General features: G+C 44.6%; 1 protein-coding gene across 1 annotated transcript in view; it reads right to left on the reverse strand.

Moving 5' to 3' along the window:
* Positions 1-2670: 2670 nt before the first annotated feature.
* The window catches only part of KIF3B (kinesin family member 3B), a 41472-nt gene continuing 30323 nt past the window's right edge, over positions 2671-13819 (reverse strand). The window contains exons 6-9 of the mRNA XM_027069829.2: positions 10149-10262; positions 9366-9471; positions 6998-7176; positions 2671-6110 (exon numbers count right to left, since the gene is read on the reverse strand). Coding sequence (XP_026925630.1) covers positions 6014-6110; positions 6998-7176; positions 9366-9471; positions 10149-10262 — 496 coding nt within the window. The 3' untranslated portion in view covers positions 2671-6013. The remainder of the gene's footprint in view (positions 6111-6997; positions 7177-9365; positions 9472-10148; positions 10263-13819) is intronic.

Genomic DNA, 13819 nt, shown 5'->3' on the forward strand with positions numbered 1-13819 from the left:
CACGATTGATTAAAATCATTGTCTATTGGTGATTAATTCAGTTTCCAGCTCCTCTCCCCCCCCACCCCACCCCCCAGGTCAGCAGGTGGGGCTGAAAGTTCCCACCCTCTCAGTCACACACGATTGGTTCCTCTGGCAACCAGCCCCCATTAGGAAGCTATCTAAGGGCCCACTTAGAGTCATTTTATCAGCATAGGCTCAGATAGGGCTGAAAGGAGCTTGTTAGGAATACCACAAAATCCTCCTATCACTCACCTCTGTCACTCAAGAAATTCCAAGGGTTGTAGAAGCTCTTCAGGGACAAAAACCAAACATGTATTTCTTACTGAATCACACAGGGTTTGTGTAGTTTCTTGATTTTTTTTTTTTTTAAATAGCCCAGCAGATGAGAAGACAACCTGGTGAGTCACAGGAATTTCCAACTTGCCCAGCCGCACTGCCCTGTGCCTCCCTATGAATTAGCCCCTGGTCTATCCAGAATCCTGTCACTTTCAAGAACACACTCATAATTCTTCTTCTTCGTCATCTTTTTTTGAAACAGTACGAGCCAGGGAAGAGGGGCAGAGAGAGAGAGAGAGAGATCTGAGAGAGAGAGAGAGAGAGAGAGAGAGACAGAGAGAGAGAGAATCTTAAGCGAGGTCCATGCCCAGTGCAGAGCCCCATGCAGGGCTCAATCCCACAGCCATGAGGTCATGACCTGAGCCAAAATAAAGAGTTGGCCGCTTAACTGATAGAGCCATCCAGGTGCCCCCACTCAGAATTTTTCAAATCATACTTTGAACTCTTGCTTTCTGGCTAATGGATTTTGAATTATTCTAAACTAATAATTATTTAGGTCAAGCCAAACTATGGTTAGCTTTTTGGAAGAAAAGGGGGAAAGGGTGTTACAGGAACATTATACATAGTTTGAGGGCATCATGAAGAAACACAATTACAAATCCTTTGCCTAATAAGTCACATAGGACGCTATTCTCTCTATGCTCTTTAAATCTGTTGGGTTTTTCTAAAGTCTCATGCTGTAATTTTTTTCCCTAACAGTTCCCCAGGCTTCCCTGTAGTGAGGGTAAGAAAGGAAAGCAGATACCTCCCTGTGAAATTCGGCTTCTCTGTTCCACAAGACCTTCACAAATTCCCTCCCCAACTCTCTGACCCAGCTAACCTCTCATCCCCCCTCCCCGCTTTTTTTTAAGTGAGCTCTACACCCAACGCGGGGCTTGAACTCATGATCCCAAGATCAAGAGTTGCATGCTCTACTGACTGAGCCAGCCAGGCGCCCCAAATCTCTCATCCTTTAGATCTCTCTGTAAGTGCCATTTCTTCAGAAAGCCCTTCCCTTATTTACCCACCCAACCCCAATTAGAAACCTATCACTCTCTTGTAATATGCTATAACATCACTTCATGGCACCTGTCGTAATGTGTAATTGTACACTTGTGTGCATTTTAACACTCAGCTTGCCTCCCTCTCCATCAAAGTACATGTTCTATGTGGCCAGGGACCAAGACAGTCTTGCTCACATCTATATATCCAGGGCCCAGAACAGTGTGGCACATAGCAGGTACTTAACACATATTTGTTAAATGGTTAGCAGTTTTTCTGTAAAGGCCTAGGATTTTCTAAACATGCCCAGTCATTGCTGAACACACTGTTCATGGTGTCTTCTGAACACAGGGCCCCATCACAGCAATAACCACATTTTAAAATGGCTGCTCTGCTCCACATACTTGTGTGCTGCTGCTTTAAATGCACTGCTAATCTTCATAATGGCCCTGGCAGGTGGGCATTACTACCCCATTTTATAGACAAGGACACCAAGGTTCAGAGAGGTAAATTATTATTTGTTTAAAGGGATTTTTAAATTTCTTTTTTTAAAGTTTATTTATTTTGAGAGAGAGAGAGAGAGAGAGAGAGAGAGAGAGAGAGACAGCAGGAGCAGGGGAGGGGCAGAGAGAGGGAGAGAGAAAGAATCCCAAACAGGCTCTACACTGTCAGCACAGACCCCGATGTGGGGCTAACTGAGGCGGGGCTTGAACTCACGAACCGTGAGATCGTGACCTGAGCCAAAACCAAGAATTGGTCGCTCAACCAGTTGAGCCAGCCCAAGAGGTAAATTAAATTCCTCATAGTCACATAGCTAGTAAGCAAACACAACCAGAACTCAAACCCAGCTCAGAGTCCAGGTTCTGTGCTTCCCTTCTCAACCCTCTGGGGGGACACTCCAAGAGGTCTGAGTGTATGACGGACCACAAGACTGACACGTGGCCCATTTCTGGTATTTCTTTTTTTACCTGATGGTAAAGAACATAAAATACGTTTGTGTTTAAAAAAAAAAAAAAAAAAAAGGACACATTTTAAAATATAATATGAAACAAACTTAACAAAATTTTAAACACAAAACACAAAAGTTAAAAGAAATGTCATGCCTATTGCCCAGGCCTATCTCAGGAGCCTCCATGGAAAACCACGTGAGGCGTTTCTTTGTCGCTCTTTCTTCATTTTATGTCCCTTTACCTGTTGCTATTTTTTTTGTAATGCCAGCATTCCAACTCAATCTTTATTTTCCACTCCCACCCTCCTTTCACCGGAAAATTTTAAATGTTTAAAGAAAGTGGCAGTGTGTCAGCCAAGGGCTTGTCATTTTCAAAAGCGTTAGTCATTTATGAGGACACCTTTTTGTAGGTACAATAAATCTGATTGATTTTTATTACACATCTTAGTTTAGAATCACTTTTACATTCCTAGACAAAGAGATGATACAAATAAATATCAATTGTAAAACTTAGAGCCCCAAGTATTGGCATATTCTTTGTCTAAAGGTAGCCAAAGAGAAGGTCAAGATCAATAGCAACTCCAAAGAGCCATAAAGCCCACTGCCTCCTGCCTGCTCCAGGATCACTCTTTTCATAAATAATCTCAAAAGCATTTCATTCAAGAAAACAAGGGCTGGGAGAAAGGTGGCAGATTTCCAAACAGTGCCAGGCAAAACCTTGTGCAGTAGACAATAGCCAGGCCCACTGTCCATATCCAGTTCCTTCTGAGCATTTTGATTATGGCTTTTAGAGTGTATTAAGAGCCCCATTTTTGTCCACTGATGGTGTTGCGATGGCCCAAGGTGTTGTTTACAGCGAGCCTCGACCGTGAGTGGGAAACATGAGGCAGAACTGATATCCCATGTTCACAGGGAATCGACACTTCTCAAAAACTTGGCGACAATTCTACATTCAGTGAGGGAGGACTTACAAGAGTCAGACAGGAAAAGCAGAGAGTGGCCCAGGCCTGAACTGCAGAACTCTCTGACGCCCTTGGTCATGGAGGTGTGGGTGGTACAATTCAAGCAGCATGCAGGCATTCGACGGGGAACAATCCAACATTAGGTCAGAGTCTCAAGAAAGTGCTTCATGCCTATGATTTGTGGCCGTGGGCTCTGAATCCAGGGACCTGGGAGACATGGGACTTGAAAATATGAAGCCAGATACATTCCTATTGATCAGAGCAAAAGGGGGCTGGATGGGGGTTGCACACACAGTCTCAAACTCCTTCTCCCAGATGATCTTCTTAGATCCTGTTCAGACTTGCTTCCACACTTCACTAGCTGCTGCTGGCGTGAAGACCCTCAGATGGCTGGGAACATTCTAACATGACTACAGACGCAAAAACCAGGTCGGTCCTCTACACAGCTGGCTCAGTTCAGAGCCCAAAGCAGCAGCTTCCTGGTAGCAATAAGACACTCTCCTGTCTGCTCTATTCAAATATTTATCGGATCCATTTGGAGAGAAGAAAAGCACCGGAGACTGCTTGGGGAGGGACAGCTTCGCCTCCTCACAGGTGTTCTACTTTGTTTTCACAGGCTGCCAGACGAACACAGCTGCGTGTAAGGCAAGCTTGTTTTAATAATCCTGCCTGTCAACTTGCCTTTCTTCTTTCACCTTCTCAGAAGAGTCCCACGGTCACTCAACCACCCTTGCTCAGAACAACCACCTTGAGACATCAGTATTAAGGTACAGTGTTAACTGCGGTGTTCAGGTCTCAGATTTGCTAGATGAATATTTTCTGCCTATGGAATTCAGACTAGCTGTGAGGGAATGTGGTGCAAGAGACAGGTGTAACTGGCAGACAACCATCTTAGACTATCCACCTCATCATTTGGTTCCTACTCAAACAGGTAAATCTTCATAAATAGGAAGTAGGGTTTGATCCCGAGAAAGATGAGGGAAGGCTCCATTATGCTCTGGGAATTGCTGACAAGGGCCCCAGGTTCAGAAAGAATGGTAACTAAACAGGAGATAAGCTGCCAGATGCCAGATCTCCATTTGTAGACTGCTAAGACATTGCACTTGGTACCTCCTCTTTCCCACAGGCTCTGATCCAGAAATGTGCCCTGGGAACTCAGCAGCAGAGTTAAAATAGAACTCAAGGCCCACCTGAGTCGCCACTTTCCTGGGGCACCGTGCCAGCAAGGTGCACCAGGGTGGCCAACCTGGGGACTCCTATTGTCTCCTTAGGCTTGGCTCGTGGACTCAGACGCTCACATGGGAGCGCATCCAGCCTGGATTAGTCAGTCAATGGGCCTTTAATACAGACAAAGGCAACAACTGCACATTAGTGTATTTCTAAAACTGGACAAGTCCTTGGTCTCTCTCTTACAGACACACATGGACACACGCAAAGAACACAGGCACCACTGTGCTTGCACACCCACACACACTTATGAGCCGCTATGGAGTCGGGGGGCGCGGGCAGAAATGAGTAACATTCACCTAATGACCAACATAAAATGAAGCTTTGAATTTCAATAATACAAAGAACTAAAACTTACAGACCAAACTAGTATATGTAAAGGGGAATTCCTAACTCTCTCCTCTGAGCCTATTCAATTGCGCCGCCACTCCTGGCCCCCACCTTGGGCTCTGGCTGCAGGGAGCCACAGTTCTAGGTGTTCTGCTGAAGGCAGGCAGGACTCCTTTGCTCCCGTCCGTTATATCTTCCTCTCCCACTGCCCCGAGTCTCACGTCTCTGTCTCTGCACTGCCTGGTCACCCTTAAGCAAATATGGAACAAAATGGGGAATTCAAAAGTGCCACTGTATGTCTCGTTCCCCCAGCTCTTGTCCCACCAGAGAAAGCAGAGCCAACCTCCCTTTTCCCACAAAACAGGCCCACGGCTGAGCATGCTCTGGAGGCAGAGGATGGGCCTGGGCAGGGACACTCAGAGGATGCGTGCAAGGGAAAAGATGGTGACAGAGGAAGAGTAAAGTGACATAGTGTATGGATGTGGCATCAGCTTACAGATTTACGTCTTTGACAGGATGGTCGTGGTTTTAAGGTTTTTAAGAAGCTGTTTTCCCTAAACTCTCCAAGGAGGCAAAGGGAATGTTATTTCTATTGCTTCCAACATTCTTGGAAAACGTTTCCTTATTCAGCAGTTCCTGAACGACAGATCCCCTTCTTACTGAGGTGCTCGGATCATGCCTATCCGGGGCTTGGATGCATAAGAGAATTCTCATTCCACCCACAGGAACAAGCACCTATTCAAGTTCTAGGGCGTTTACTTTTCAACCTCACTGTCATTTTATCCTGAGGCTCCAAAGACTTGGTCCTGCTCAGGTGACTCCCGATTCTGCCCTGATGTTCACTAAGAAAGGAGCTCAGTACAAAGAATAAGCTAGAAAAGGAGAGGTGAGAGGAAGGGAGGTTAAGCAAAGGGAGAGGAGAAGGCAAGGGAGAGGGGAAGCAAGGTCACTGGTCATTCTCTTGCTTTCCACTTGGACTATCACACTTTACCTTACCCATGCATTTCTGAGATGCTAATTAAAGGGCGTTTCCCAGAGTTGCTGAGTGCCAGATGAGGACCAGCACATTTCAACCAGATTCAGGTGGTTCATCTGCAAAGAGGCCATAGCTTCTCCCCAGGGGCACGGTTCTGAGTTTGGGCTTGAGTCCTCTCGGCGGGTTTTTGCTTGTCTCTTCTCTCAGAAAGCAAATGCTATTTACACCCTGGGAGAGGAGGGACTGGCTTTATTTTGGAACCAGCCCTCGAGACTGTGGGTAAAGCTGAGATGCGGGGGTTCCTGAGGAAGAGGAGGAGGGTCCCGACTTCCTTCCGCTTTTGGGCCTGCAAAGGTCAAGCACATGTTTACATTTCACGTCCCTGCCTCTATCCTCGACGCAGATCAGATGCCTTACCTCATCAAGGACCCTGAGCCTTTCCTTAATGGCCTGAGAACCGGTATACTTTCAACTGTCAGGCAGCGCCTGACCCTCGGTGAGTGGCCAGGGTGTGACAGCTCAGGGAAGGGACCTGGTTCTCAGAAACTGTTCTTCCATTTAAATCAGATCTTGACTGTCTTCTCCGAATTGGTAAAAAATATTAAGTGTGCAGGTAGAATTTCTTCCATTTTTGCTTTTTTACCCATTTGTTTTCCTTAAACTTCTAATCCAAAATTTAATAAGGTAGCATTTCTAATTTAGCATCAAATTAAGTACTTGGTTATTCAACAGGTTATTTAAATGAAGTCAATTCAGCACTGAGGTTCAGAGCCTGGGTGGATTCAGACACACCGAGGTTTAAACCTTGGCTTTGTACTTACATCCTTGAATGTGGCTACTTTCTCAAACTCTCTAAGACTCCGTTTTCTAAACTGTAAAATGGGATTGATGATAATATTTCGCTTTTAAGTCTTTGCAGGAAATCATGAAGAGAATTTTTTTTTTAAGCACTCAGAACTGCCTAGTACCTGGTGGGGACCAAAGAACTGCCCCCTGCTTCACTAGAACCCACGATCCTTATGGCAGGAACTGGGCACATCGGGCATTCTGGTATTCATAACACCTGGCATAATGCCTGAGCCATAAATATTTGTGGAACAAATAATAAACACAGGAGCAATATGGCAATACTTTCTGGCGTGTTCTGTGAAGCCTTCCACGATAAACCTCAGCCTTCGTTTGTCCTTGTTCAAACATGTTCTGTTTAACCACAGGTCATCAAAAGTCACTCACCTGGCCTTGGATTTCTTATTTGTAGTGCTTTCAAAGGATGACGCATCCACCTGTATCTCATCTTCGTCCTGCAGAGCTGCGTCCAGGGCAGCCTGGACTTTGGGAGCGATGGCAGGGCCCTCATAGTCTCTGGTGGTCCGGCTGGGCATGTCCAGCTCTAAGAGCACGATGTTTTCTGCCTGCAGAAACAGAGCCATAACCAGTGAGGCTGGCTTCCGATCAGACACAGCGCAAGCAATCTAGACCGCCCCCCCTCCAAAAAACAGAACTGCACATTTCTTGCTACTCAGAGCCTACCAAGAGCCTGTAGAGACACAGTTTTATAACTTTTTTTCCTGGTGATGGTACAGATTATTTTTATCTTCTTCTCTAGGCTTTCCTTTAGTTCCTTAAAAAAGAATTTTTTTAAACAATGAACATATATTATACCCTAAGGGGAATAATCAGGGAAAAGAGTAGAACCCATTTACTGCAAACAATGGGAAAATATAAGGAAATATAAAGAAGAAGATCATAATCACTGATCATCTCACCACCCACAGCAGCTTTGATGAACCTTTTGGGGAGGAGACAGGCCTGGAGCACATATATGGAGAGTGTGTGGCAGTTGTGTGGCATATATAACCACATTTCAAAAGTCATACTGGGTCCTGCCTCATAACTGGCCTTATGGCTGGATTCCCTCAGCTGATATCCTGTGGCGGGCCTTTCCCTGGCTCCCACACACCGAGATGAGTGTGTAGAGGGAAGAACACCTATGGTACACATCTCCTCCTCCAGGTCCTCCTACCCAGTGGAGTCCAAGCCCCAGAGCCCCAGAGTGGGCAGGAGGTTGCCACTGCAGGGAGAAGGTGGGGAGATGGAGTGGCTCCCTCGATCCACTTTATATATGGAGATGCTGCTTAAAATCTCTCTTAATGGAGTGGGTCCATTGCTAACAACATCTGAGAGCCACTGCTTTAAATTCTACCTTTGGATCAGGTTAAGCCCCTGGAAACCCACATGTTTTGATTTGTAGGCTTTGAAATCATGCTGTTTTGAGACATGAAATAATGGACAAGGTGTACACCCTCTGAAACTGCTACAAAAAAAAAAAAAAACGCTTCTGAGGATTCCACCTGATACATCACTCACCTTCCACTATAGAAAACCCCACCTGATGTATCTTTTCTGCTTTTGCTTCCTTTATTTTAAATAACTCGATGCCAGGAGAAACAGCACCTGATGAACTAATTAATCCCCATCTGTTTTGCTCTGGCGGCCAAGGGACTCAAAAACAGTTTAAAGTTCTCAAGTGAAAATCTTTCATTAAAAAAAAATAATACAGGTTCCCCACCAATATAAAATACAGATAAGCAAGGGCGCCTGGGTGGCTCAGTCGGTTAAGCAGCCGACTCTTGATTTTGGCTCGGGTCCTGATCTCACGTTTCGTGAGATAAAGGCCCACATAGCGCCTGCTTGGGATTTTCTCTCTCTCCTCTCTCTCTGTGCCTCCCCCTGCTCACGTGTGTGTGTGTATGTGTGTGTATATGTGTGTGCGTGCGCGCACGCACACATACTTGTTCCCTCTCTCTCCCTCTCTCTCTCTCTCAAAATAAATAAACTTTAAAATACAGATAAGCAAAAAGAAGGCAATTTAAATTGAGTGCACTTCCATTAACCAGAGGTAATCGGTTCACATTTTGATATATTTTGCAGCTGGTTTGATTCATATGTAAACCTCTAGCACCAATTGTTTTACAGCTTAACAATACATTGTGTCTCCTGGTTCATCCACAGGACCTGCTGCATAGAGGAGGTGGGAGGGTTCAATGAGAGAAACCACTAAAACGCTGAGTACATGCCTGGCATACAGCAAGCACTTATAAATAGCAGCTCGTACAGTATTATTATTGTAAAATATGTTTGGGTCGTTAAATAGTCCTCAATTATGTCACTTGAAATGACTACCTGACTGAGCCACATTCCGTTAAATGGACGTACCAGAAGTTCTTTAACTCATCTCCAGTCATTACACACCTGCATTCCCTCCAGCATTCGCACAGAACCATTTGCAGGCTTAGTGTTGATGTTTATCGGCCATTAGGACAGTGGGCTTGTACTCTCCTCCTTCCCTAGTCCTAGTTTTCTAAATCTCATTTGATTTTACCTTTTTATTCATAATAATTTGTTCTTTTTAGTTGTTATTTATTTAGTATATTGCTTTACTATTTGGCATCATTGTTAAGTTAATATAAATGTCCTCAGAAACCTCTGCAAAGAGTCAGGATACAAACTCTGTAACTTTGCAGAATGGTGCGTAAGAGTTTACATAAATCTAAACTCCTCGAAAAGAGAGAGGGGAGAAACACATGGATGATCTTCTCACCCTGTATCGGGCCTCTGGACGAATCATCATGGACATTCTTGCGTGTTGGCTCAATGGCCTCTTATATCCCACAGCTGAGACTGGCCGCTTCATCATCTGCTGGTTCCTGGAAATGGACTGCAGTGGTTAAAGCCTGGCTGGAGTGTGTCCCACAGTCCCAGGATCATCCTGTGGAACCAACTCTCAGAAGACACTGAGCCTATTTAGACAGAACCTGAACCAAGTGAAGCCCTGGACTGAAGGCTGCCAGGCGAATGGGGCAGGAGCTGCTGCTATTTTCTGTTTGAGCCACATTCCGATCCAAATGCTTAGTGTCCTGCATCTCTTAAGCTGGAAGAGGTGAGTCATCATCCAGTTCTTAGGTGGCAGGCGTAAAACGTGGCTGTCAATATTCCCCGCCCCCGTGTCCCCAGCAGACAGTCTCCTATGATTCCAGCAAGACCCAGGCTTAGACTGAAAATCCCCCCCAACACCCCACCAGACTGCCACACAAGAGGGCACCTAGGTACTGCCCCTCACCTGGCCTAGCACACTTCACTTGACAGCCCAGGAAGCGGAAATTCAGGAATTTGGGAAAGGGTGTGAGTTCACTGGGATAGTCTCCCAATTCCTAACACCACTCTGCTGTCTTTTACTTCGGGGAACTTGGCAGTCACAGAGTCGGAGATGCAGCTGGTTCCAATTCAAATGATTCACACTGTGTTCTCACCAAACCCCTTGGGCCAAGGCCAGCTTGCCAACATTCTTCCCCACCTCCCCACCTTAAAGTCAGTAGGGACTTACTCCAGTCTGGTTATAGGATGTAATTTCCAATGGTCTTCCTCTTCGTCAAAGAAGGATCTATTCATAATTTTACTTTTTTCTTCCAGGGGGATAAAGTTTTCTATAATAAGATGCCTGTAAGAACACACATACATGAGTGAACACAGGTAGAGAAAGAATGCAGATGGAGTACTGGCTACCTGGTCCCATGTGTAGGAGGTCATTAGATGAGAGTCAAGCCACTCAGCAAACATTTACTGGGCAGGCACGATGGGCCCACCATCATACAGAGAGCTGGCATACAGAGATGAATGACACTTGGTGAGGTAATGGTGCAGCCGTCTTAGCTGTGACAGGTCCCGACAGTGGGCTGCCCTAGGACTACAGGGAGGCCACTTCTGCCCGAGGAGAAGCGGCTTGAGAAGGTGAAAGGACTGCAGAAAAGTGACCATGCCTGGGCCGTATCGGAGTGAACGTGTGCTATCTGAAGTGTCTTCTAGAGGGCCACTGGGACTGCCAACCCAGCACATTAACTTCCAAAATACGGAAAACCGATTAGGAATTAAACGGCCTTCTTCTAATCCCATGGGTTGTTGCCCAAGCTAGAAAGCTCTCCGTTCCAATCACTAGGACACAGAGCAAGACTGAGTGGATTTCAGTCCCTTAGAGCACTGAGAATAAAGACCTCTTCCTGAGAAGAGTCTTTGCCTCAGACGTGCCAGGGAACATGGCAAACAATGAAACTGGAACCCACTGGGTTGTGTCTCTCCATGGTGATAACTGTCCCCTGCCACATCTCTGTATTCAGGCTTTCAAAACCTCAGGACAGAACAATGCCAAAGGGGTGTTAACTGGGAGAGACACACAACAAACACCACTGAGGTGGAGGTGGAGGTGGAGGGTACTGACCTTGAGAAAGAGGCTGACTCACTGTTTATTCAAAAGATATAAATAAGAGAAATAACAATGAAAATGGCTTCCCTAGGGAAAAAATATTTCAGACAGATTAAATTTTCTATTCATTTTATTTGACACATGTAAGAAATTGTTTTTCGTGACATATATTGTATTTTTTTCTGATTTTAAAGCTTCTATTTACAGTAGAAAATGTGAAAAATACAATTACATATAATTTCACCATCCAGAGGTAGCTATTATTACTAGTTTGACATATCCTGTTCTGATTTTTTTTCCCTAGGGGTACATACCCAGAAAGAGGGCAGACTCACTTAATTTTAAGGGCTCCTTCCAAATTTAAAACTTGGTCATGAAAAGAATCCCTCTGAAGAGGTCTTTAAAGAAAAACCCCAGGGGTTGGGTGCCTGGGTGGCTCAGCTAAGGTCATGATCTCACTGTTTGTGGGTTCAAGCCCCCCATCAGGCTCTGTGCTGAAACTCGGATCCTAGAGCCTGCCTCAGATTCTTTGTCTCCCTCTCTCTCTGCCCTTCCCCCACTCATGCTCTGTCTCTGTCTCTCAAAAATAAATAAATGTTAAAAAAATGTTTTTAAAGAAAACAATTCCGTATACAATAACAAAGAAAAAAACAAACTTTGGTATACATTTATCAAAAGAAGTGCAGGGGGGCCTGGGTGGCTCAGTCAGTTAAGCATCTGACTTTGGCTCAGGTCATGAACTCAAGGTTTGTGAGTTCAAGCCCCAGGTAGGGCTCTGTGCGGACAGCTCAGAGCCTGGAGCCTGCTTTGGATTCTGTGTCTCCCTCTCTCTCTGTTCCTTCCCCACTCACACTCTGTCTCTCTCTCTCTCACAAAAAAATTAGGATTAAAACAAAAATTAAAAAAAAAAAAAGAAGCACAAAGACTTTTGCACTGAAAACTACAAAACATTCTTAACAGAAAAAGACTATCTTTTTGGGGCGCCTGGGTGGCTCAGTTGGTTAAGCTTTGACTTCGGCTCAGGTCATGATCTCACAGTTCATGAGTTCGAGCCCCACATAGGGCTCTCTAATGTCATAGCAGAGCTCGCTTCGGATCCTCTGCCCCCCTCTCTCTCTGCCCTTCCCTTGCTCACACACATACACACTCTCTCTCTCTCAAAAACAAATAAACATTAAAATTATATTTAAACAGAGAAAGTAAAGAAGATCTAAATAAATAAAAAGACATCCCATATTCATGGATCAAAAGACTTAACTGTTAAGATGACAATACTCTCTAAATGGATGTCTAGATTCAACACAATCCCTATCAAAATCCCAGCTGGCTTTTTCACAGAAATTGACAAGCTGATCTTAAAATATATATGGAAATGCAAGAAACCCTGAATAGCCAAAACAATCTTGAAAAAGAACAACAAAGTCGGAGGACAACTTACTACAAAGCTACAGTAATCAAGGCAGCATGGTATTGGCATAAAGACATACAAAAAGATCAATGGAACAATATTGAGAGTTCAGAAATAAACCCTTACATTTATGGTCAACTGATTTTCAACAAGGGTTCAAAGACGCTGAATGAAGACCCTTTCAATAAATGGTGCTAGAGGGGCACCTGGGTGGCTCCGTCAGTTAAGTGTCCAACTCTTGGTTTCAGCTCAGGTCATGATCTCACAGTTTTGTGAGTTCAAGCCCCAAGTCGGGCTCTGCGCTGGCAGTGTGGAGCCTGCTTGGGATTCTCTCTCTTTCCCTCTCTCTCTGCCCCTCCCCTGCTCATGCTCCCTCAAAATAAATAAACAAACTTCAAAAAAAATTATATAAATGGTGCTGGGACAACTGGATATCCACATGCAAAAGAATGCACTTGGAACCCTACTTCAGACTATACACAAAAACTAACTCAAAATGGATCATAGACTTAAATGTAAGACCTAAGACTTTAGGACTCTAAGATGACCCAAGAGAATTGAAAACATAAGTCCACAATAAAACTTGTACACAAATGTTCGTAACAGTAGTATTCCTAATAGCCAAAAGACAGAAACAGTCCAAAGGTCTATCAACTGGTGAATGAAAAACTAAAATGTGATATATTCATACAATATTATTCAACCATAAAAAAGAATGAAATGTTGGTATGTGCTAGAACACGTATGATCCTTAAAAACACTATACCAAGTGAAAGAAGCCAGCCACAAATGGCCACATTAAAAAAACAACAACATGTGGGGCACCTGGGTGGCTCAGTCGGTTAAGCATCCGACTTTGGCTCAGGTCATGATCTCATGGTTCTCGAGTTTGAGCCCTGCATCCAGCTCTGTGCTGACAGCTCAGAGCCTAGAGCCTGCTTTGGATTCTGTGTCTCCCTCTCTTTCTGCCCCTCCCCTGTTCACATTGTGTCTCCCCCTCCCCCCTCTCAAAGATAAACATTAAAAAACAACAACGATGACGACAACAACAACAATAAGAACAACAACAACAACATGAGGTGCCTGGTTGGCTCAGCCAGTTAAGCATCTGACTTTAGCTCAGGTCATGATCTCGCGGTTTGTGAGTTCAAGCCTCACGTCGGGCTCTGTGCTGACAGCTCAGAGCCTGGAGCCTGCTTCAGATTCTGTGTCTCCCTCTCTCTCTGCCCCTCCCCAGCTCACACTCCATCTCTCAAAAATAAATAAATCTTAAAAAAATAAAAAAAAAATTAAAAAAACAAGAACAACAACAAATGGCCACCTTATTCCATTATAAATTTATACACAGTGTCCAAAATAGGAAAATGTAGACACAATACCAAAAGTTAAA

The sequence above is a fragment of the Acinonyx jubatus genome, chromosome A3 (genome assembly GCF_027475565.1).
Source record: "Acinonyx jubatus isolate Ajub_Pintada_27869175 chromosome A3, VMU_Ajub_asm_v1.0, whole genome shotgun sequence".
Classification (NCBI taxonomy): Eukaryota; Metazoa; Chordata; class Mammalia; order Carnivora; family Felidae; genus Acinonyx; species Acinonyx jubatus.